The sequence below is a fragment of the Procambarus clarkii genome, chromosome 29 (assembly GCF_040958095.1).
Source record: "Procambarus clarkii isolate CNS0578487 chromosome 29, FALCON_Pclarkii_2.0, whole genome shotgun sequence".
In the NCBI taxonomy this organism is placed as follows: Eukaryota; Metazoa; Arthropoda; class Malacostraca; order Decapoda; family Cambaridae; genus Procambarus; species Procambarus clarkii.
Window position 1 is genome coordinate 879,041 of NC_091178.1, and position 25,945 is coordinate 904,985.

General features: G+C 44.1%; 1 protein-coding gene across 33 annotated transcripts in view; it reads right to left on the reverse strand.

The window, feature by feature from the left end:
• Nucleotides 1-25,945, reverse strand: part of LOC123764935 (microtubule-associated protein futsch) — a 229,995-nt gene that overhangs the window by 93,220 nt on the left and 110,830 nt on the right. For all 33 annotated transcript variants that reach the window (XM_069333230.1, XM_069333222.1, XM_069333231.1 and 30 more), the window contains 4 exons: nt 13,300-13,453; nt 9,832-9,991; nt 5,870-5,986; nt 378-588 (listed from right to left, as the gene is read on the reverse strand). In XM_069333230.1, the coding sequence (XP_069189331.1) occupies nt 378-588; nt 5,870-5,986; nt 9,832-9,991; nt 13,300-13,453 (642 nt within the window). The remainder of the gene's footprint in view (nt 1-377; nt 589-5,869; nt 5,987-9,831; nt 9,992-13,299; nt 13,454-25,945) is intronic.

Here is a 25,945-nt window from a genome sequence, read left to right on the forward strand (position 1 = left end):
GCCATGAAGACAATTAAGCAGTTTGTGAGAGCCTTCTGTTATTGCCCACTAGGAATGCCAAGTGAGAGCTTGAAAATCTTTGAGTTTTATGGACATTCAAGACAGGACTGAGCAATCTCCAGTGACTCCATAGACCCTGCATGGATGATTACAAATTCCATGTGGCAGCAAAACTATATTATCATCCTGAAAATTGTTTCTAATCCTGGTAATACAACACAGCAGATCTTACCTTAAGAAACAACCAAATGCTACTGCTCATAAAAGTGCCTTTTTGTATTTTACTGAAAACTTTATTTTGCAAATATTCCTTCCAATGTTCTAATACTTCAGTACAATTTTAGAAACATATACATAAAAGTCAGAAAATGACCTACCTGCATTTTTCAAAACATCATCTACTTCTCTACGGTCAAGATTTTCATCATCCTCATCCTCATTCATAGACAGACCCTTTTCGAAACGCTCCCTCAAATTTTTTGCAGCAGGTCGACCCTCAATAGCAATTGGCTCCTTCCGCTTTAATTGCTTCTCTTGTTCATCAAAGTTACCAGATTCAAACATTTCTCTAGTAGTGATATTCTTGCCCTAGAAAATAGAAAATCTTATAATATAAAATAAAAGTCAGTATGCATTGCTTTCCAACTTCAAACATGCCTTTAATTACATGGATGGTGAAAAACCAGTCATGAACAGAAACTGTTCATGACTTTTGTGAGACCAACGCTGGAATATGCAGCAGTTGTATGATGCCTAAATCTCAAGAAGCACATAAATAAACTGGAAAAGGTGCAACAGCATGTTGCAAAATGCTTCCAAAACTAAAAAACATTTGTTATGAAGAGAGAGTAGAGATGTTATACATGCCAAAACTAAAAGATAGAGGAAAAAGAGCTGGAGCAAGATCACCACTTACAAAATACTAACAGGAATCAACCAAATTAACAAAGGGGAATTCTTGAAACCAGAATTTCAAGAAACAAGAGCACACAAATTCAAGCTAAGGAACCAAAGGTCTAAAAAATATTAGAACATTTTATTTTGCAAACAGAGTGGTAGGCGGTTGGAACAAGCTAAGTGAGAAGGTGGTGGAGGCCAAACCCATCATTAGTTTCAAAGAGTTAAACAACAAAGAGTACTAGCAAGATGGGAAACCACAAGCATAGCTCTCATCCTGTACCTACACTTAGGTAGGTACATGTTGATTGACAGTCAAAAGGCAGTACCGAAGAGCTGAAGCTCAACCCCTTCAAGCACAACTAGGTGAGCACAATCCACTAAAGACCTAACAAACAGAGGGGGGACTGCAGGGTCCCCAAATGAGATAAAACCAAAGAACCCACAAGCATTTGGAAAAAGCCCTGCAGGGGGCACTAAGGAGGCAGGAGCAAACTGGATGGGAAGAAACTTTAGACATCCCCACTAGGAACACTGACAGAAGGGCCCAAGATCCTTCTGTAATTGAGAAGGTCTCAATAACAGAATGAGGTCTCAAGATGAGACAAATGGCAAATGGTTAGGAATGGAGCTAGGGCAAGATGGAAAAACAGAAAGTCATCAAAATAGGCACCCAAACCAACAGAGAAGAAGGAGGAGCAAGACATAATAAGAAAAAATCTCTGGGACCAACTGGTCTGTAATGGATATGTGGGCCTGTGGGCCTATCTAAACAACAGCTCAACTGATCAAGTTATCATAAGATAAGCCTGGCTCCAGGTTAGGCTTGGAGAGTAGAACTCTTGGAATAAACTACAGATAAACTACATAAGCTCCCTGATGCATGGACCCCAGACCAACCATATATGAATGACTACAGGAAACATTAAGTCCACAGAATTCCCATGAAATAGCTAGCAGCACAGTCATGGTCTGAACTGCATGGGAAAGAAATACAGCCTAACAAGGAAATGACATAAAACAAACCTCCTTGATGCACAGGTACTTAACGATTACCCGACCCAACTGATGGGTGGAATTACCATGCTTGAGACACAGAAGGTGCACATGGTGGCCAAACACAGGAACATATCACAGATGAGAGAGGGTGAGAGGAGCTAGACATAGCTCCTCTCGCTTCAAAAAACGCGAAGAGTGGAGAAGATCGAACCAGCCATGTACCAGACCGGACCGATCTGCTGAAAAAGGCGGAGCTGCGGGAAGGCCTTCGGGTTCGGACATCGAGCAAGAGGCGCCTGAAACCAGGGCTGGGCTTGCCAACAAGGATCCAACAGGACTCCTCTTCCCTGGTAAGTCTCCAAGCGAGCCAGGACCCGGAGCAACAACTGAACTGGTGGGAAAAGGTACAGATAACCCCACCTTGACCAGTCCAGCCAAAAGGCATTGACCCCGACAGCCTCAAAGTCTGGGAAGGGCGCCACATACACTGGAAGACGCCTCAACCACACCATTGCGAAGAGGTCCACTTCCGGGCACCCATATGTTCGACAGAGCCAACTAAACGAGTCAGCATCGATCGTCCATTCTGTGGATAGGGGAATGAACCGAGACAGGCCGTCCGCCAGGACGTTTCACACCCCCTGAACATGAATTGCCAGGAGAGCCAAACCCATAGAACTCAGCCGACGAGTCACCCAAAGAGACCAGCCCCAAAGAGCCAGTTCGTTGCTCTGCGAGCGACACGAACCATCTAAAGCGAATGCAACATCACCGCAAACTCCCGCGCCATGCTGTGAGCCCGACAGAAGGACGGAACCCACCAACCCTGGCCGGCCTAGTGAGCACTGGTCACAAAACCTCGGCCAAGAAACGAGGCATCCGTAAACACATTGAGCAAGGGCTCGAAGAGGCACCATGTCACAGAACCCCGAAAAACCTGCAGAGGAAGCTGGTGGCGCAGCAGCTAACGCAAGGCTCTCGGGATCCAAACCCAGCGATCGCGAGAGTGGCGATAGGGACGTCCCAGAAGAAACCAGAACAGTCGCCGAAGCCAGATCCAACCTGACGGGTAGACCTGCATGGCGAAGTTCAGGCTCCCGCACAGCCGCTTGAACAACCAACGTGTGACCCGGGTTCCCTCCAAAAACAGTCGTAGGCTGGACCGCAGCCACAACAACGCCACAGGAGGGAGAGACAAGGAAACGGTCCAAGAGTCCCACACAAGATCCAGCCAAGTTCAAATCTGAGAAGGAACCAAATGGGACTTCTTCTAGTTCACCAAGAACCCGAATCCAACGAGCTGGGAAAGAACCAAATCCCTGATAAGCAGACATCTGGATTGGCTGGGAGCCCACACCAGCCAATCGTCGAGGTAAGCCAGAACCTGAACCCCTAACAGACACAAGCGGGTCACCACCTGGGTAAGGCATGAGAACACGCAAGGTGCCAGATTCAAACTGAATGGAAGGCAATGAAAGCGAAAATCCTGTTGCCCCACGACAAAACCGAGCCAGTCCCCAAACCACGGATGAATCGGAACGTGCCAAATACGCATCCTGAAGGTCCAGAGACACCATCCAGGCACCTGGCACCAAAAGCAGCCAAACCCGAGACAGAGTGGTCATCTGAAAGGAGGGGCAAAAGACCCAGGGGTTCAGACGGGGCAAGTCCAATATGAATCGCAGATCCGCAAAGTCCAGTTTCGAAACTTAAAACAGGCGGGAGACCCACCTGAGGGACGCTGTCTTTTCGACCACACCCAAGCAAACCCACTCCTGGATGACCCAATAGAGCGCAGCAGAAGAGGACTGCCCTGCCAGCCCCTCCCCCCCCCCTCCCAAAGGAGGAGGAATGACCCAATGTCATTGCAGGCCAGAAGAAACAACCCGAAATGCCCACGAATTGTGGGACCAGGCGAGAGCAAACAGTGCGAGCCTTCCCCCCTATCGCAACGTCAACGAGGCAAACTGTGAAAGGGTCGACGACCTCTACGAGAGCCCGACCAACACTCAGAGTGATCATTGAACCGACCAAACACCGACAGCTCCGCAGGAGGGGCCAGTCCCGAATCTGGCACTACTGGCTTACGACAACTGAAGCAACCCCGAGACCTGGTACCTTCCGAGCAGGACCACCACGGCCACCCCAGAGAACCAACAAGTCTGACATAGGCCAGCAACTCAACAAAGCCCCCCCTGCAGAAATTGCACCACCACAGACTCTGCAAACAGCAACGGACAAAAAACCAGCATTGAATGTAATGAAATGCCATTTTCTGGGTGAGCCCCTGAGGCTCCCTGGAGCTTATCGGGCTAATGTATGTTATATTAGACCGGAACATTAGCTATGGAGTTCACACCTACCAGGGACGATGAGCCAGAACCTGGCCCCTTCAGAGAGGTTTCAGGAAGCTATGGCCCTGGAAAAACCCCTGTGGTTGGGGGTTTTCCTTATCTGCAATCGACCGGGGTTAGGCACCCAGAAAGGTAGGCATAATAAAACAAACCCCACATGGTAAAAAACTAAACAAAAAACCGAACAGAGAGGTAGAAACTCCCTACAATCCCAAGGAAACAAGCAAACAAGCAAACAAGCAAACATAACATTTTACTGCCGCGCCACTCGTCCGCGCAGCCATCCCCTCCCTGAGAGGGGGAGGGGGTCCCCGGACTTCACCACGCCGGCTCCTAGCACTCCAGTTCGGAAGCTAAGCTTAAACCAATGCGAAAACCCACTGATCGGTGGGAGGGAGGGTTGCCAGGGAGCCTCCGAGGCTCACCCAGAAAATGGTGATTCATTACATTCAACCCTGGTTTTGTGGAGAGCCCCTACGGCTTCCTGGAGCTACATTTCCAGAGAGAAGGAAAAGAAAGGGCTAACCCGGGAGGCGGCCGCCACAAACTCCGCAACGCAAAGTCAAGACAACAGGCAGCAACCTGCGACCCAAAGCAACACAAAAATACCCAGGAGCAGACACGGTCACAAAATAACGGGCAGCCAGGAACCTGTGCAACCCCCAAAATCCCCACGCCCAAAATGAGCCCAAGACATGTTATCAAACAAGGCAACAAAAGCTGCAAACATCCAAATGGTACAGGCGCAAGGATAGACCACAGGCTGGTAGACTTAAGAACACTGCTGACGACCTGGGAGACCGAGCCTTGGAACAAGGAATGAGGGAAACCGGATCAACCCAAAGCGCATCCCCAGCCACGGTACGCAGGTTACGGCGAAGAGCCGCAACCGGACACAACACACGATGCACCCACGGCCAAGCATCAATAATCCAAGGTCCCCTCTGGAAAGAAGCCATCTCGGCTGTCGCCAGAAAGATGGAGAAGGCTGCAAACATACAAACATACCACCAGTACCAAAGGAGCAGAAACCCCTCCTGGTGACCCACCAGCGAGACGAAGCTCGCAGGTGGGACACCACCCCCGAAGCTCGGGGGCGAACAATATAATAGTGTCAGACAAAGAAAAAAGAGGACAAACTAAATCAAAAAATGCCAAGTGTTTTTTCCAAAGAAAAATAATTCAGATACCCAAGCCAGAAGCAACACCATTGTGAAACAATTAATGGCACAGAAGTAGCCAGATTATCCAGTACATGGACAGATGTAAAGTAGTAAAGACAGGTAAAGACTGGATAAGAAATACCATAACCATGGATCTTGAAAATGCTAAGAAAAATCAGAGGTCATTGGTGCTGTGGGTAAATGAAATGATAAATGGGAAATGAACATCAACATGGACAAATGCCATGTGATGGAAATGGGTGGGAACAAGCATAGACCACATGCAAAATACAAAATGTGCAAGAATACATTAAAGATCAAAATCTAGGAATGACTACCAAAAGTATCGTGTCACCAAAGATAAATATAAGCACAAAGATACAAAAGGTATAGGCACTGATAGTCAAGTTACTTTACTTCAATCAAACATACAATCAAAAGTATAACAAGACTCACAGCACAAAGCATTTGTCTGAACTTTGACAATTCTTCTCTACGTTTTCGCGACATTTCTTCCCGTCGGTTCTTCTGTGCCCAACCTGCCTTAAGGTCCTGCATGCCACTAAAACTTGTCTGAAAAGAACAGATTGATAAATTAAATATCTCAATTTTTTCTCACAAAAGATACTTAGCAAAAATTTAGCTGTTTAGATGCTGCTGATATATTCAATTCATTTTTAAATTAGAAAGTCAATTGTTACTTATGGCATCCATGATAGCAGGTATACTGTCTATAAAATCATGGAAATATTTCAACCAAGTCATCCTAATTTATTTTATAGAAACCTCACACATTTTGATGTTTGGCCAGCAATGGCAAGAGAGGAGAATGAGTCTATGCTTGGATGATGAAGTGTGTGTATGTATACACAGGGTATGTGTAATTGTCTTAAGTATGGTTACAGGATGAGAGCTAAGCTATTGTGTTGTCTTCTCTATAATCTGTCATGGTTGTAAGGCACATGGTTGGAAGCCGTACCCTAAAGTACAACTAACAAACTCGCTCTTACTTTTTTATAAACAATAGGAGGGATACAGTATAGGGTATATACATATTCGACAAAAGCACAAGTCGAAAGCAAGAAATCTTATTCTACACGGGGACAAGAAATACACCTTGGGGTACAATCTCACAATGGGGTTTTATTGAACAACACAGGATTATTTTACACTGACTAAATATGGGGGCACTCTGTTGACCAGACCACACACTAGAAATTGAAGAGACGACGACGTTTCGGTCCGTCCTGGACCATTCTCAAGTCGATTGTGATGAGGACAGGTAGGGACAGGCATTAAATAATCTTTCCTGCCTCTACTCTACACAGACGCCGTCTTGTAGAATCGGCTCTTATTAACAATGTACCCAACATGAACTTGAGTCCTGGCTTTGTTGCTGTGGACTCTTCCTTTCACAGTATATACTCAAATGCTCTAATCTTTCTAACAAACGTGACTTAACATAAGCTTTCCCCCTTCCATTTCTTTCTTTCTCTTTCCCTTTCTTTCTCTCTTCTCCCTTTTTCTGTTCATTGTCTTCTCCTACGCTCCCTTGCTATCCTCTTCTTATTCCTATTACTATCTCCTTCGGTAGTTATAATAGGAGCTGCCTCGTATGGGCCAATAGGCCTGCTGCAGTTCTCATTACTACTATCCCCTACACCTGACTTTCCTCCTCAGCTCTCCCTATTTAATGCCTGTCCCTACCTGTCCTCATCACAATCGACTTGAGAATGGTCCAGGACGGACCGAAACGTCGTCGTCCCTTCAATTTCTAGTGTGTGGTCTGGTCAACATACTTCAGCCACGTTATTGTGACTCATCGCCTGCAAATGGGGGCACTCTGTTATGTTATAGGAATGTTGAGATACAAAGGGATACTTCTCAGCAAACAAATATTAGGAGTGAAAAGATAATGGATCCACACCAACTGGGACTTAAGGTTGCCACAACACTCTACCCTTCCTTGGTAATTATAAAGATGGTATGGATTTTAGCAATACAAGGTTCTGACACTTTAACACTTTACAAATGGGGGACAAAGTTGATGTGGTACAGACCACAAGTTACAGACACCACCTACATATAGGGTTCCATAAATAAGCTTAAGTTTTAAAACTGCCTATTCCTAACTAACACAGGAACGGAGCACCACTATAGCACATATGAGATACAATGCACTTATCATTATTGTAGGAGACCGCCACATGCCACACAAGTGACATTTGCCTTCTCCTGACTGCCGCTCCCAACCAAGTGAACGAGACAACTAGTACATCTGTGTCTAACTGCCCGTTTCCAATAGTGTTTCATACACATATATAATGAACTATTGGGAGATATAAATCTTATAAAGTTCCAGGCTGGTTTTTCAACATCTAACACTGTTGTTTCTATATATTTTCCAGCAATGAATATACTTTTAAAACATGTATTTTCTTTGCTGTTTACACTGTTCTGGGAATGACACTTTCCTGTTATGACAATGCTCTGCGCATGAGCAGAACTGACTATGGTACTGGCGAGAATTCCAAAGGCAAGAGTTTCAAACTGTTTTTCAACATTTAACACTGCTGTTTCTGCGTCTCTCACCTGGGTTATACACTTCACAACGGTCTCTCTTACATGGTGCTTTGAAACTACTAATGATTTTAGCATGCACCACCTCTCCCATTCTTCAAACTGTCTACAACTCTGTTTGCAAAAAAAAAAAAAAAAAAAAAAAAAAAGAGAACTTTCAGATAATGACCAGACCACACACACTTACATTTTCATCAGATTTTCCAATCATAGAATATATAGGGAATGTTTCTTTATATATATAATAGCACTAGTTTATATTCAGTTGGTGGGGACAGTCCTCCCATGGTGAATGTCTACTGTTCATGTGCAACTTAGCTACTCCTTTGGTGGGAAGTTTCAAAAGCCCACTTTCACAAGGACTTACATTTACAGTTTTGTTTCCAACACAACATCCATAAAAGACCCCTTCCTTACAATACACCTCCATCCTCTCCTTGTAAATCTTGCTTTTCAGTTCCTGAAGTCATTTTGTACCATGTTTTTACACTCTTCCTAGTTTACTGATGTGCTTCTTGAGATATAGGCATCATACAACTGCTGCATACAATATTTAAATTTTGGTGTCACAGATGTTGTAAGCAATTTGTTTAGTATTTCTCCACCCCCATGAATTAAGAAGCGATTCTGAAGCTGGAAAGCGCAGCTTAGGCTCCACTCACAATACCCTTTATGTGGTCCTATGGTGACAGTTTACTACAAAGAAACCACCCTTAGATCTCTTTCTTTGTCCATGTTCTTTTAATATATTTTTACAAAAATTGTATGTTGTGTGAGCCCTATTTTTCCCCATTTCACACTCCAAAATAAACATTCATTTACATTGAATTTCATCTGTTATGTGTTGCTCCATTCATTATTCTGTCCAGGTCATCTTGAAGAGTATGACAGTTATCCTGTCACAGTCTTTTATGTTCCCCTAGTAGCTTAGCATCATCAGCAAACATGTTTCTATAACTTTGTACCTGGTAGATCATTTATATTAGACAATAAACATTCCTGCAAGAATTATAGACCACCAGTACTAACCTCATGCATCTTAAAAATCTTTTACAGGGTGCTAAGAACTAAAATTACAAACACATGAGACATAACATTTACATACTTCTGGCCATGAGTTGTGAACTAGAAAACCCTGTCTCTCAACTGTTTGACCACTACAGTATATGGGTATAATTACAAGACAATAAAGGTTGTATGACAACAACCTTTCAAATATGAGATGCTAAGGCAATAATGGAAATTTTTCAGACAATAGTAACCTCTATCATAGAATACATTACATGCTCCATTCAAGGCTGAAGAAGTTACTGACCTGGAGATAGTGCAGAGAACATTTATTGACAAAATCTATTCAGTACAACACCCAAGTTATTGGAACATCTTAAAATACCTTAAATTGACCTCCCTGAAATGTAAGTGAGACATTCATCTTAGTATAAATCTGTAAAAATCTATGAAGGACTAGTCCCAAATTTGCACAGTATAGAAATTCTTACAAGAGATATGGTCTTATATTATGCTCTAATTATGGTCTGCACAAAATAGCCTCACTGAAAAGTACTCTATGAGACAATTCCATACACATTGTGGAATCAGGGCATTTTAAAACCCCAACCCACTCTAAATATAAGGGTCATTACTAACATATCTCCATGTTCAAGCAAAAACTGGGTAAACACCTCTAAACAGTGCTTAATTAACTAGGTTGTGTTCCATATGCTGAACTGTCAGCCATGGTGTCTAGCAGCTTATATCCCTCAGTGATGCTATGAGGAGTGAGTGAGTGAGTGAGTGAGTGTGCATACTCCAAGACAGTCATCTAACAAATTACTTACTGGACGTCCCTTCTTTGTTTTTATTTTTTCACCATTTTCTGCATCACCTTCCTCTCCATCTTCATCTTCCTCCTCTTCATCTTCATCTTCATCATCCTCTTCATATTCACCAAGTTCTGAGTTCTCAACCCCATAATCATCATCTTCTAAATGCATGAACCTTGGGAAAGAAAAGAGATTTAAAAAATGAAGTTGTTGCAGGAATCACAGTCTTATTAGTAAATTTAGAAGATGAGCTGTGATGATACTTTACTTCAGTCAACTGTACAGGAGAAGGCATTAGTATGATGAGAATAGGACCCAAGTTTAGTCAATCAAAGATTGGTAAACTGCCACTTTAAGGTTAGTCTAACTGATGATGAACAAATGTTTAAAAATACACAAAAAAAACAGCGTTGAATGTAATGAAACGCCATTTTCTGGGCGAGTCCCAGAGGCTTCCCCGGAGCTATCCAGGCTAAATGGATTTGTATAACTTTCTGGCATCAGTCAATGCATGGAGTTCTTGCCTACCGGGGATCACGAGCCAGAACCTGGCCCCCTCTAGAGAGGCACGAGGAGCAATGGCCTATAGAGACCCCCCTTTATTATTGAGAGCATTCTATGTCTGCCATCGACTGGGATAGGCACCCAGAGAGGTAGGGGCCCTAAAACATACCCCTATTCTGGAAAAACTATTGTGACCGAAGACTGAACAAGTTGACAGAACTTCCCAAACGAACACTAGCAACGAGCATGACGTTGTCACGTTGCCGCGCCGCTGTCTGGGGAACCCCCCCTCCCCAGGAGGGAGAAGGGGGTAGCCCCAGACCTAACTGCCGGCGGCCCACCTTACAGCTCTTAGGCTGGATGTCAAAAATGCGAAAAACACCGCCGACTGGAAGGAGGGAGGGAAACAGGGGAGCCTCCGGGACTCGCCCAGAAAATGGTGTTTCATTACATTCAACGCTGGTTTTCTGGGGGAAGCCCCGTCGGCTCCCCAGAGCTAACTACCCAAAGATAAGGAAAAACAGGGACTTACCCGGAAGGCGGTCCATCCTCACTCCTCAACGCGAAGTCGAGACAACTGGCTGCAACCGCCGACCCAATGTAACGCAGGCCCGCCTAAGCCCAGGAACATTCAACTGGTAGCAAGTGGCCAAAAACCTCCAAAAACCTTCGACCTCCAAAAACCCCGGGCCCGAATGTCCACCCACGACAGCAGCCAAGGCAGCAAACTTATGAACATCATGGGCCTGGGGATAGACCACAGGCTGGCTAGATTTAATAACCATGCGGACAACCTGAGTGACCCGAGCCTGGGAACAGGGAAGAAGGGAAACTGGGTCCACCCAGAGCGCATCCCCGGCAACCGAAGCCGTGGCGCGCAAATAACGGTCAAGAACCACAACCGGACACAACACATGATGCACCCCCAACCTGACCAACCAAGCATCCAACACCAAAGGCCCCCTCCGGAAGGCAGCCGTCTCATTCTTCGCCAGAAAAGAGGGAGACGGCTGCAAGCAAGCAAAATGACCACCGGGACAGAAGGAACACAAACCCCTGCGCCGGAGGAGAGCATGAAGCTTCCCAACCCGACCCCCAGAGGCCAATGCCAAAAGAAAAAGCGCCTTAGAAAAACAATCCTGAATGGAAGGGGCCACAACAAACCGAGGAGAAGAGAGAAACGAGATCACACGGTCCAAGGACCAGGACGACTCAGGTGGCACATAAGCAGGCCGGAGGTGAAACAACGCATGAGACAGCTTGCGAAACGGGGCAGAAGTAGCATCAACCTCGAAAGCAAGCTGAAGCGGATCTGCCAACGCCGCACGATACGAGGCTACAGTATTAGGCATAAGATGATGGTCTTGAAACAACCAAGAGAGAAAGAACAGAACAACCCTATCAGAGACCGAAGAATACCTATGCAGTGATATAAAAAACCACAAGGACCATCAAGAAACCTCATACTGTCGCCGAGACGAAGCACGCAGGTGGGAGACCAACAACGAAGCCACCTGCGCACTATACAAGTAAGTGATGATAAACCCGAGTCAAAAATACCAGACGTGAAGACTCGAGAAGACCAAACCAGCCTCATACCGGGCTGGACCAATAAGCTGAAAGAAGCAGAGCCGCGAGAAGACCCTCAGGTTCTGACACCGAGCGAGCAGCGCCTGAAACCAAGGCTGGGCCAGCCATCACGGAGCCAGAAGGACAACCTGACCCTGGTAAGTCTCCAAGCGAGCCAGGACCTGGAGCAATAGCTGAACCAGGGAAAAGAGGTAGAGGTAACTCCACCCCGCCCAGTCCTGCCTGAAGGCGTCGACCCTGACAGCCTCGCAGTTGGGGAAGGGCGCCACGTATACTGGGAGATGTCTCGACCACGCTGACTTGAAGAGATTCACATCCAGAGTCCCGAACGTCTGGCACAGCCAACTGAAGGAGTCGGCATCGACCGTCCCTTCTGTGGAAAGGGAAAGAAAATGGGACAGGCCGTCCACCAGGACGTTGGACACCCCCGGACATGAACCACCAGAAGAGCCAAACCCCGAGAACTCAGCAGACAAGTCACCCAAAGCGACCAGCCCCAAAGAGCCAAGGACCGCATTGAACCCCCACGGTTCAGACAATGAACCACCGGGGAGTAGTCCGAATGGAGCCGGATCGTCACTCCACGAGCGACTCAAACCCTCCAGAGCGTCATCCACACCGCTGCGAACTCCCGGACCGTGCTGTGAGCCCGACAGAAGGACGGACCCCACCACCCCTGGCCGGCCTGGTGAGCACTGGTCACAAAACCCCAGCCAAGAGACGACGCGTCCATGTACACATCGAGCGAGGGCTCGGGTAGGCGCCAAGGCACTGAACCCTGAAAAACCCGAAGAGGAAGCCGGCGACACAGCAATTGACGCAAAGCCCCCGGAGGCCGAACCCAATGATCGCGAGAGAGGCAGAAGGGCCGTCCCCGAAGGAACCAGAACAGCTGACGAAGCCACACCCAACCCGGCGGGTAGACCATCATGGCAAAGTTCAGGCTCCTGCACAAACTCTCGAGCAACCGCCGCGTGACCCGGGAACCCCTCAGAAACAGGCGAAGGCGGGACCGCAGGCGAAGGGATGAGATGAAATGATGCACATTATAAAGAGAATACTAATCCATGTGAGAACCATACCTGCAAGCTCCACTGACTGTTAATGATGCTATACTAAACTGTTGCAAGATCTAACCTGATGTCCATGTAAAACTGTTATGTGGTCATATCTGACTGCAATACTGTGGTAAACCTTTCAGAAAATATTACCTGACACCTTGCTAACACAACTTTTAATGATCATACAATGAAATTCAAAATTTAGTTAGAACAGACTGCAAAGACTGTAAATACATTATAAATTTAACAAAAATATAATCAATTGTTATTGAGCAACATGTACAAAATTAGCTCTCTGACTGGATATGATGTTCTGAGAGATTCTTACTTGGCAGCTCTGTTGAGAAGAGAATGAGATCGACGGACTGGTATTGGGTCCGGCCTATGTTCTTCTTCAGTTGATATTTGTTCAAACATGGCAAACTTCTGTTTTAGGTTAGCCGATGATAATTCCTCAAGTCCATAATCAGGTTTGACTGTGGCTGTAGAAGATATTAATTGCATATAGATTACATACTGCATGTTGCTTATACTTAATTTTGAAATTAAGAAATAACCAATTTCAAAGTAAAAATGTATACCTGTACTTTACTGACTGGCTTCCTTAGCTTTGGCTAAATTCATTTTCAGCTTTATCCAACTGCTTGTATTTATGATGATTTGTTGAAAAGTTATGAATAAAAAAATCCAGCATTTAATGAGATGAAACACCTCTTTCTGGTGGGTGCCCTCAGTGGATTCCAGAGCTACCTGCCAGGTCAGCCCCAAGCCTTGTAAGTCATAAGTACCCACTGGAGACCAGATGCAGAATCTGGTCCACTCATTAGAGGTGCAGGAATTCTGGGGATACAAGATCAACCTAAACCAAGAAGAAAAAGACTCTAGAAAGGTTGGGTTCCCCTCCCTCCCAAACAAGCAACTATATTGTGAAACATTGGTAACTGTGTCAACTCTGTACACAGTCATTAGCCAGTTACGGCCTCCAGTTACACTCCCACCAACATGTGGCTGCCCCGGTAATCCAGGACATCAGCCAGTCGGCTATCTCATTCATGTTCCTGGTGCAACTTACACAACTCTCCCTTATGCTTCCTGGTCATTCCTGGCTTCAAATTCTGATAAATGTTTGTTATTCTTTTGGACTCTGTATTGTAGGCTATTATAGTGTTTGTGTATGTTCCAATTTTTGTGGCACTCCATGTGCATGTTTTTTCCTAGCTTAACTTTCTATGTAACCCACGAGTCTTGCTTGCCTCATATGGCACGTTTGCCATCATCCAGTGTCCACTACATCTAGTGTGTACACCATGGGTGGTCGGCAACCCGTCCTCGTAAAAATAACGTCGCTTTTCGCTCTAATGCGAGCTATGGAAAAAATGGAAGCAATTTGAAATTAAATTTGCTCACAAAAGTGATGTACTGTCCCATTTTCTGTTTGAGTCCTCAGGCTTACTCGGTAGGGTTAGGAGAGGAAACTTTAAATTAACATTTTTCATGACGTTTTGAAACTTTAGGAGAATTTCCTGCCATCCTAACCTACCAGAAGACCCTTAACTTACTGTTTCGGAAAAAATCCAAAATTTTTTCAATTTTTTTCATTTTCAAATTATGTCCATTTTCGGCTTTACGGGCAAACGGCCAAATTTAGACATAATTTGATCAGAAATCAGATAAAAAAATCAGACTGAACCCATGCTGGTTGTGTGTCACAAAGCTCCTTCCCTCTATATGTTCTACAAGCTTTTTTCCTCAAATTCTTCACCATCACCTTGCATGGTATACCAGTGACCTGTTATACACCATAAGAGAGTAGCACACAGTGCTTCTGCACCCTCTTCTAGTATCCATGGTAAGATTCAGTCAGGCCCAACAGCCTTTGTCGCATTCAGCTCCAATAGATTCCTTTTTACCTCATCACTGGTAAGTTCAAATTTCTCCAAGGTTGCTTGGTTTACCACAACCTCTCTCAGTATGGGGACTTCTCCTTGCTCTATTGTGAAGACCTCCTGGAATCTCTTGTAGACTTATTCACACACCTTGTCATTCTCTGAGTATCTGTTCTCCCCCTTTTCTCAGTCTCATCACTCGTTCCTTCATTGATGTTTTCCTCCTGATGTGGCTGTGGAGCAGTTTTGGTTGTGGTCTTGGCTTTACTTGTGATGTTATTTTCATACAGAGTCTGCTTCTCGCCTCACTCTGAGGTACTCATTCCTGGCCCTCTGGTATCTCCCTCTGCTCTCTGGTGTGTCCATCGCAAGATGTTAACCACCGTTAACCACCATTAACCACCAGCTTTCAGGAATCTGTATACCGGTACACAAATGCAGAATCAAAGAGCCGAAGCTCAACCCCCGCGAGCACAATTAGGTGAGTATATTTAGGCGAGTATACCAGCCAGTGTGTTCACAACATTATATCACCATCGTCCAGTGTCCATCACAGGAACTCTCCACCACCCAGTGTGTCCACCATGGGTGTCCATCACCACCCAGTGTCCACCATGGGTGTCCACCACCACCCAGTGTGTCCACCATGGGTGTCCACCACCACCCAGTGTGTCCACCATGGGTGTCCACCATGGGTGTCCACCACCACCCAATGTGTCCACCATGGGTGTCCACCACCACCCAGTGTATCCACCATGGGTGTCCACCACCACCCAGTGTGTCCACCATGGGTGTCCACCACCACCCAGTGTGTCCACCATGGGTGTCCACCACCACCCAGTGTGTCCACCATGGGTGTCCACCACCACCCAGTGTGTCCACCATGGGTGTCCACCACCACCCAGTGTGTCCACCATGGGTGTCCACCACCACCATGGGTGTCCACCACCACCATGGGTGTCCACCACCACCCAGTGTGTCCACCATGGGTGTCCACCACCACCCAGTGTGTCCACCATGGGTGTCCACCACCACCCAGTGACCATTATGGGTGTCTAACGTTTTATTGTTACGTCACTTGTGGTGACAATAAACACAGGCAGTAATACAAGATATATATTTGGAGAAATGTAGTCTACAGAAGTTCGCAGGTGAAGCTGGCGAGCACTGGTGTGACGGGGAGCCACACCAGTGACTCACCAGTACACGCTGAATATGGATGGTGCTGAAGATGTGAGGTGTCTCTCAAGCGTCTGTACTGAACCACTCTTGGAGTTAGACTGATGATGATGATTGATTGATGAAGATTAAGCCACCTAAGAGGTGGCACAGGCATGAATAGCCCGTAAGTGGTAGATTTTCTTTTTTGGAGTGAACATGATCTTTGGTCGTGAAAGGATATACTGCGTGCTGTGCTTGCATTTAAATCGTCAATCTATTTGGCTGCTACTGCGGGGGAGGATACTGCTTAACAGTATTTATGAGGGTGTCCAGCTGCTGGACACTTTCATTACCATAAGATTGGCAGTGTTGATGACTTCAGGGTGGTTACTGCAAGATTCAGGGACCCTTAAAGGTCTTCTAAGGTCGTTGGTTGCTTCACATTACAGGAGATAATGAGGTAGTGGCTTTTCTGTGACTGTTTGGCAGAAGATGCATTCCCACTCTGGGTTCACCAATCTCCCAGTTGCATCTGTCACCTAGACGTTGTCTATACTGTATAACCGAACTGCTACTTCCCTGAGGATTCCTTTTGGAATATTTAACCTTTCTAATTTGGTTGCCTGAAGATATCATATTGTAAAGGACGAACCTTCAGCTACTCTCTGGTGTAGATGGGCTTTGTTGAGGTGTGAGAGGTTTGTGGTGATGATGTTTTTCATGTTCTCTAGGCTGGGTTGGATTGTTTTATGTTTCACTGAATGACGAGTTTGTTATACTCAAATTCTGTCAGTTGAAATGTAACCAATCACAGGCGAGTAGGCCTCTGACGTCATGCCAGACAGAGGAGCATCAGCGATGCTCCCAGCAGCCTCAGTTATCCTCACAGACCCAGAGTAGGTGGACCTCGGCTGGCCAGTTATACACCTGTTTGCCTCACTCAATAAATATATACAGAAGCGACTACTGTGTCTACATTCAACCCGAACAAGGCAAACGAATACTGGTAGCAGCAGTGGGATCCAGAAATTTTTTTCTGGAAGCAAAAGTTCCAGTACCCAGCATCGCCTCGTGTTCCAGCCAAAACCGCCGCCACCGCCACCGCCATAAGCCGCCATCCTGCCACCCACGCATCAAATATTGTGCCAGACCGGGGTCCTGCCATCAACCACTACTCCAGGCTAACGTTTTAGAAGTAAGGGTCAATATTTTCCTGTGAGAACGCTCACTCATCAGTGAGGAGGAAGGAAGCTTCCCGCGCCAGCCATTTTTGAACCTCGCGCCACCACGAGGGAACCACCTATTACACCCACCACCACCACCACCGCCACCCAAGCTGACAGTATCAAGCTTCGTGAGGGTGCAAGCTACTGCAATCGTCGTCAGCCATCGTCGCAAGTATCAACTGGTTATTCCATCGTCGCAATATTGTCGTCGTCAGAATTTATCTTCGTGCCTCTAGCCTGAACAGTGTGGGGTCCCTGAGTCTCGCGCCACCGCCGCCAGGAGCGCTGCCGTCGCATCCAGTTTGTAAACACGCCTCACATGGGCCTCTTCAGATCTTCACGACGCTTCTCCTACTTTGGCTACTGGTGATCCTCATAAATTACAACCCTGAGATAAGTAATTGCTAGTTGAGAACAACGTGCCAAGTGTTAAAAAGTGACTTATGTAATAATTCCCATAATATCCTGTGAATTAACCATTCAGTGACTTGTTAAATATTGGAGCTGGTTCAGTACTGCACTCCCCACAGTTTTCCTGTGTGATTTCAACATTCCTGCTTCTTACAGTAATTTCATTGAATTTTAATTGTTCTCCTAGAGTGTTATTGGTAAATTCAAATTCCAGTGAATTAAGAAATCCTTGTTTTAGTAGCAGTTAAGGATTTGTGCAATATAATTTTTTTTAATTTCTCCAGACCTAACTTGAAATTTATCCTTTAAGCATTTTATTTTAAACTTTTACCATAGGAGTTATATACATTCCTGTGTCCAGTTTATGTGCTACATCCATATTTCTTGCATTGCCACTTGTTGTGTTGAATCTTTTTTAATGAAATTTTGCAATTGCACTTCCAGTTTTTATATTCTCAATTGCTGTGCTTAGTCTGGTTTAATTAATTTACATACATCTAATTCCAGTCATTTTTTTAATGAAAGATTGCTAAATTTAGTTTACAATTTGCTTGTTCTTAATTATTTTCTTGCCTAGCCCAATTTAATAATTTTATTTCTGCCATTTTTACTTTAGCCAAGTTGATATTTTTTTGTGTTTATTTTTGTGTATACTATTTCTGATGCCAGGTGCACTTAATTATAATCTGCGTTCAAATATTACTTCCACGGCTGTGACAATGCCTACCACTGTTGAAACCCCTTCAGAATCAATGGGAACAGTTGCTTGTCCCAATGGCCAGAGATCAGCTCAGGAAATGGCTATTCCTCTTTTTGCTGGGGAATCGCGTTTATTAGAATCATGGTTTAGTAAGGTTGAAGCGAAAACAGTTGCACGTTTTTCTAAGCCTACTGATGCCGAATACTTAGCAATTGCACGGTCAGCCGTGGACACAACCAAAGGTGATGCACGTTTTGTTGTTGATGAGAAAGCCATTATTGAATGCCACCGAGGTCCTTTCAGTATCATTGTAACTATATAGCTAGCCAGAGCTTGTCGACAAGGGACGTCGACTTGGTAGCGTGTCCGAGCGGTGTTATACTCAAATTCTGTCAGTTGAAATGTAACCAATCACAGGCGAGTAGGCCTCTGACGTCATGCCAGACAGAGGAGCATCAGCGATGCTCCCAGCAGCCTCAGTTATCCTCACAGACCCAGAGTAGGTGGACCTCGGCTGGCCAGTTATACACCTGTTTGCCTCACTCAATAAATATATACAGAAGCGACTACTGTGTCTACATTCAACCCGAACAAGGCAAACGAATAAGTTGCCAATTTAGCAGTTTCATTGGCTTTCTCATTTAATGGGATTCCAACATGGGATGGCCCAGTTTAGGGTGATGTTGAGTCTTTTGCCTTTAGCTACTGCTCCTAGATACAAAATTGTGTTAATTATTTCCACGTTGTCTTTCCACTGCTCTTTTTTCCTAATATTTGAAGTGCAGCTTTTTAGTCTGTGTGTACGATTGCATTTTGAGTGAATGCTTGTTGTATGGCAAACAGCTCAGTTTGGGTTGATGATACTGGTCCTCCCAGTCTTCCATAGGCCTGTTCGCTGTCCGTGCAAAGAGCAGCACAAACACTCATATTCTGTGTCCACCGATCCGTCTGTGAAGATGTGGGTGGCTCCTGCTACTGCAATGCTGCTCATTTGCTTTTCTATGATGTGCCTTAGGATTGTTGGATCATAGGCAGCCTTTTTCATCGAAAGACCTTCTATTACTATTTTGAAAAGACTCGCTGCCGGCGCCATTACTAGCTGGCTGCACACGATTTTGTTCCCTGGAAAACGTAAGATTCTAAGCACCCATCAGCTCAAATCATGCTGGCAGAGTGCCAGAGTTTTGGAAAGTTGCTAATGTGATACCAGTTTTTAAGAAAGGAGATAGATCACTTGCGTCTAACTATCGACCAATTAGCCTAACGTCTATTGTGGGAAAGTTACTCGAATCTATAATAGCAAATAAAATTCGTCTTCATCTTGAAAAACATAAATTAATAATTGAGTCGCAACATGGTTTTATAAATGGCCGTTCATGTTTAACAAATTTGTTATCTTTTTATTCTAGCATTGTTGAGGCAGTTGATAGTGGTAAGGATTGCGATGTTGTATACCTTGACTTTAGCAAAGCTTTTGATACAGTGCCACATGAAAGACTGATTAAAAAAATAGAGTCTCATGGTATTGGGGGTGCTATATTAAGCTGGATTAGGGCATGGCTATACCAAAGGAAACAGAGAGTTAGTATAAATGGAATCAAGTCAGAGTGGGAAAATGTTGTAAGTGGAGTGCCTCAAGGCTCTGTCCTGGGACCTCTGTTGTTTATAATATATATAAATGATTTAGATTCAGGTTTGAGTAGCAACATTTGCAAATTTGCCGATGATACGAAAATCGGTAGGGAAATTAATTCGGAGGAGGACTCACTATCACTTCAAGTTGATCTAGATAGGGTTTTGAAATGGTCAAAGGATTGGCAGATGCAGTTTAATGCTGATAAATGTAAAGTTCTGAGGTTAGGTAATGATGATAGAGTTACAAGATACGAGCTAGATGGTGTTGTGATTGCGAAGTCGGATTGCGAAAGGGATCTGGGAGTTATGATTAGTAAGAATTTAAAACAAAAGGATCAATGCATAAATGTTCGTAATAAGGCAAATCGGACACTTGGATTTATTAATCGCAGCGTTAGTAACAAGACACCTGGTGTGGTTCTCAAGCTATATCTTGCTCTAGTTAGGCCCCATTTAGATTATGCAGTTCAGTTTTGGTCGCCATATTATAGAATGGATATAAATTCACTTGAACGTGTCCAGCGTAGGATGACTAAGTTAATTCCCCAAATTAGAAATCTTTCATATGAAGAAAGATTAACAAAGCTTAAGTTGCATTCACTGGAAAGGCGAAGAGTTAGGGGTGACATGATAGAGGTTTACAAGTGGATGAATGGACATAACCGGGGGGATATTAATAGGGTATTAAAAGTATCAACACAGGACAGAACACGAAACAATGGATATAAATTGGATAAGTTTAGATTTAGGAAAGACTTGGGTAAATACTGGTTCAGTAACAGGGTTGTTGATTTGTGGAACCAATTGCCGCGTAACATTGTGGAGGTGGGGTCCCTCGATTGTTTCAAGCACGGGTTGGACAAGTATATGAGTGGGATTGGGTGGTTATAGAATAGGAGCTGCCTCGTATGGGCCAATAGGCCTTCTGCAGTTACCTTTGTTCTTATGTTCTATGTTCTTATCATCGCGGTTTTGTGAGGAAGAATAGATCAATACTCCAAGACCCAGAGAATATCTTGTTTGGAAGGAAACAATACCAATTTTGACTCAAATTGATGGACAAACAGCGTTGTTGAGTATCTGCTGTCCAGCTGACTGGTATTCTGCGCAACCCAGTACGCGAAAGCGCGAAGGTCGGCCATCTTGGCGCGCGGATTGAACACTTGTCCGGGCGTTCTTTCCACACCTCATCCGGAGCTCATCTTTGATTTCAGCTGGCTTCTTTGAGTCAGTGTGTGCTCACTGCAGCTACCCAGAAGGCACCCAGCCCCAGGGGAAAGCCGGAGCCTCCTTAATGGACGCCTCCCCGAGCGGGGGGCGCCATGGACGTTGACAGCAAGTCCCAGAGATGCAAACGTCTGTTGGAGAATGAGCCGCACGGCTGACGATGCCCCAGAGCGAGATGCTAAGAGGATGCTAAGAGGATGTCTTCGACTTCAGAAGACCTTCCTCTTGTGGTACCTCATTCCTCGTTTGTGGTTGTCCTAATCCAGTCAGCAACAGGTCAGTGCGTGTTTGCGAATCCGAGTACCTTAAGTGCAGTAATTGAGGCTTCGGTATTGTTGTCATATTGCCTGCTTGAGACCGTGCGTACCCTGGGTACGGTGCAGTACTGAAGCTACAAATCAGACAGGAGGCTCATCAGGCAGAAATCTAAGGCCAAATTCTACAAGGAATTCGAACGTCAGAATAGTTAAATTATAATGCAACAGATACAACAAGGCACCACTTACCTATCAGTGATTACTGGAGAGCGAGGGCTAGCTCTTTATGCCTGCCTACTAGCCTTGTTTACCTGTTGCGTTATAAGTTAACTATTCTGACGTTCGAATTCTTTGTTGAATCTGGTCATAAAGTTGTAGATGAAGGTGGCGTCCACAATTTCTTTCAGCGCGTTTCAGCGCGTTAGAGAAGTAACGAAGGAGGAGACCAGCAGTAAAGGGACCTCGTCTTGGAGAGTTGCGAAAGACAGGGGCCTTAAGAAGACTTTGATAAAGCCGCCTTCAAACGCCATAGCAACTTCAAATTCATTTGACGTTTTGGAGGACGAGTGCTGTGGAGAGACTGTGGATCGCGCAAAAGGGAAAGCAACGAAGAGAAAGGAAGCGCAGGCCCCTCAGAAAGTAAAGGAAGTACCTAAGCAAACATTAGTTGTGGGAGATTCCCAGATAAGGTATTTGGATAGAACGTTTTGTGCTAGAGATAGGGGGAACAGGTTAAGGGTTTGCTATCCCGGAGCTGGCATTGGTGATATTATAAACAACATGAATGATATTATGGCTGGTAATGGGAACAATCCCATTATTTGCATTAGCGTGGGAGGAAATGATGTTGGTCGAGTCAGGAGTGAGGAACTGATTCAGAGGTATAAAACAGCCATAAAGTTAGTTAGGAGCAAGGGAGGAATCCCGATCATATGTGGCATTCTTCCAAGAAAGGGAGTGGGAAATGAATGGATATCGAGGGCACTTGGTGTCAATTGCCGGCTGGAAAGATATTGCAAATCAAATGCAATATCTTTCATAGACAACTGGGAACACTTCTATGGAAGAAATGAAATGTATGCTCGTGATGGGGTGCATCTATCGAGAGCTGGGGTTGTTGCTGTTGCGAACTCGCTAGAAGAAGTGGTTAGAGGTGTTTGTTTGGGTTTAAACTGTTAGTAGATAGAGGTATGGGAATTGATTTGGAGGAAGGAGGTAATAAAAGTATGTGTTTGTGGGAGAAAGGAATTGGCAAAACGATCAGGGAAAGAGAAGGTCCGCAAAATAACAATTCACTTAGGGTATATTACACTAACAGTAGAAGTCTAAGAAATAAAATTAACGAATTAAATGCTCTTGTCTGCACAGAAAAAATAGATATTATTGCACTTACCGAAACGTGGATGAATGTAGAAAATAGAGAACTATTAGCTGAATATCAAATATATGGATTTAAACTATTTCACACAGATAGATATATTAGACGAGGAGGTGGAGTAGCCATATATGTTAGGGACAATTTGAAATGTAGTCTCAAAGAGGGAATCAAAACAGAGCCACACACAGAAACTATTTGGATTGAATTAAACGAAAAAGCTAATAATATTATAATAGGAGTAATATATAGGCCACCAAATTTAGACAGAATGGAAGCAAAGCATCTATGGGATGAAATATCTAGAGCATCTAGATCTAACAGTATTTATGTCATGGGTGACTTTAATTTTAGCGGAATAAACTGGTTGAACAAAACAGGGAATAGTGAAGCAGAAGATTTTCTAGAATTAATTGACGATTGCTTTCTTACGCAACACATTAAGGAACCAACACGGGAAAATAATATTTTAGATTTAGTGTTAACTAACAGGGAAACGCAAATTAATGACATCGAAATAGGGAGTGAGCTAGGGAGCAGTGATCACAAAGAAATCAGATTTAGCATAGAATGGAATAGACCAGTAGGAGAAAATTCTGTTAAAGTGCCAGATTTTCGAAAAGCTGATTTTAATAGCCTAAGAAATTTTTTGGGTCAAATTGATTGGAAAGGCTTGGGTATGGGGTGTGGGCCGGTCTTGGAGCGAGACATGAACCCAGCGATAGGTGACTTAAATGGGGATTTCGATGTGGATTCAATATATAACTTATTTAAGAATATTCTAAACAAAGCACAGGAACGTAGTATACCATACAAATTGAATAGATCGTATACTAATGACCCAAAGTGGATAACAAAGAATTTGAAGAACCTGATAGGTAAAAAGAGAGCTTGGTACAAAAGGATTAAAAATGGGGAGGTCACTTTAGAACAGGAATTCGTACAACTGGTTGAAATGTTAAAAAAGAGATAAGGAAAGCAAAAAGAAACTATGAAGTTCGCATAGCAGGGCAAGCAAAGACAAATCCTAAAGGGTTTTTTCAGTTATATCGTACTAAGACTAGGGAAAGGATAGGTCCATTAAAAACTGAGACAGGTCAAATAACAGATAGTGATGAAGAGATGAGTAGTATTTTTAATAAATATTTTGTATCTGTATTTACTAAAGAGGAACTTAACAATATGCCTTCAGCCGAACAAGTCTATGTGGGTGGGGACGAGGACAGGTTGACGAGTTTAGCAGTTACCAGGGAGGATGTTCTTAAACAAATAGTAAAACTCAAACCAAACAAATCCCCAGGGCCGGATGAAGTGTTTGCTAGGGTGCTTAAAGAATGCAAAGAGGAGCTTTGTGACCCACTGTCAACCATATTTAATAAATCAATAGAGTCAGGCAGAGTGCCAGAGTTTTGGAAAGTTGCTAATGTGATACCAGTTTTTAAGAAAGGAGATAGATCACTTGCGTCTAACTATCGACCAATTAGCCTAACGTCTATTGTGGGAAAGTTACTCGAATCTATAATAGCAAATAAAATTCGTCTTCATCTTGAAAAACATAAATTAATAATTGAGTCGCAACATGGTTTTATAAATGGCCGTTCATGTTTAACAAATTTGTTATCTTTTTATTCTAGCATTGTTGAGGCAGTTGATAGTGGTAAGGATTGCGATGTTGTATACCTTGACTTTAGCAAAGCTTTTGATACAGTGCCACATGAAAGACTGATTAAAAAAATAGAGTCTCATGGTATTGGGGGTGCTATATTAAGCTGGATTAGGGCATGGCTATACCAAAGGAAACAGAGAGTTAGTATAAATGGAATCAAGTCAGAGTGGGAAAATGTTGTAAGTGGAGTGCCTCAAGGCTCTGTCCTGGGACCTCTGTTGTTTATAATATATATAAATGATTTAGATTCAGGTTTGAGTAGCAACATTTGCAAATTTGCCGATGATACGAAAATCGGTAGGGAAATTAATTCGGAGGAGGACTCACTATCACTTCAAGTTGATCTAGATAGGGTTTTGAAATGGTCAAAGGATTGGCAGATGCAGTTTAATGCTGATAAATGTAAAGTTCTGAGGTTAGGTAATGATGATAGAGTTACAAGATACGAGCTAGATGGTGTTGTGATTGCGAAGTCGGATTGCGAAAGGGATCTGGGAGTTATGATTAGTAAGAATTTAAAACAAAAGGATCAATGCATAAATGTTCGTAATAAGGCAAATCGGACACTTGGATTTATTAATCGCAGCGTTAGTAACAAGACACCTGGTGTGGTTCTCAAGCTATATCTTGCTCTAGTTAGGCCCCATTTAGATTATGCAGTTCAGTTTTGGTCGCCATATTATAGAATGGATATAAATTCACTTGAACGTGTCCAGCGTAGGATGACTAAGTTAATTCCCCAAATTAGAAATCTTTCATATGAAGAAAGATTAACAAAGCTTAAGTTGCATTCACTGGAAAGGCGAAGAGTTAGGGGTGACATGATAGAGGTTTACAAGTGGATGAATGGACATAACCGGGGGGATATTAATAGGGTATTAAAAGTATCAACACAGGACAGAACACGAAACAATGGATATAAATTGGATAAGTTTAGATTTAGGAAAGACTTGGGTAAATACTGGTTCAGTAACAGGGTTGTTGATTTGTGGAACCAATTGCCGCGTAACATTGTGGAGGTGGGGTCCCTCGATTGTTTCAAGCACGGGTTGGACAAGTATATGAGTGGGATTGGGTGGTTATAGAATAGGAGCTGCCTCGTATGGGCCAATAGGCCTTCTGCAGTTACCTTTGTTCTTATGTTCTTATGTTCTTATTGTTAATTGATCACGTGTACATGCAGGGTGCAACAACTTCCTTACATTTTGTCTTCCGACTCGTTTGCGTTTCCAGCTTCTACTTATGTCCTCTCGTCCAGCCTTCTCTTACTTTAGAGGGACTGTCTTCGTCGGGGTATAAAGAGCTAGATCTCACTTCTCCATGGTCACTGATAGGAAAGTACTGATAGATAAGCACAGGTGTTCTCCACTATCCAGTGTCCACCTTGCTGTATACACCTCAAGGAAGCACTTCTCTTGCTCTGATCTGTC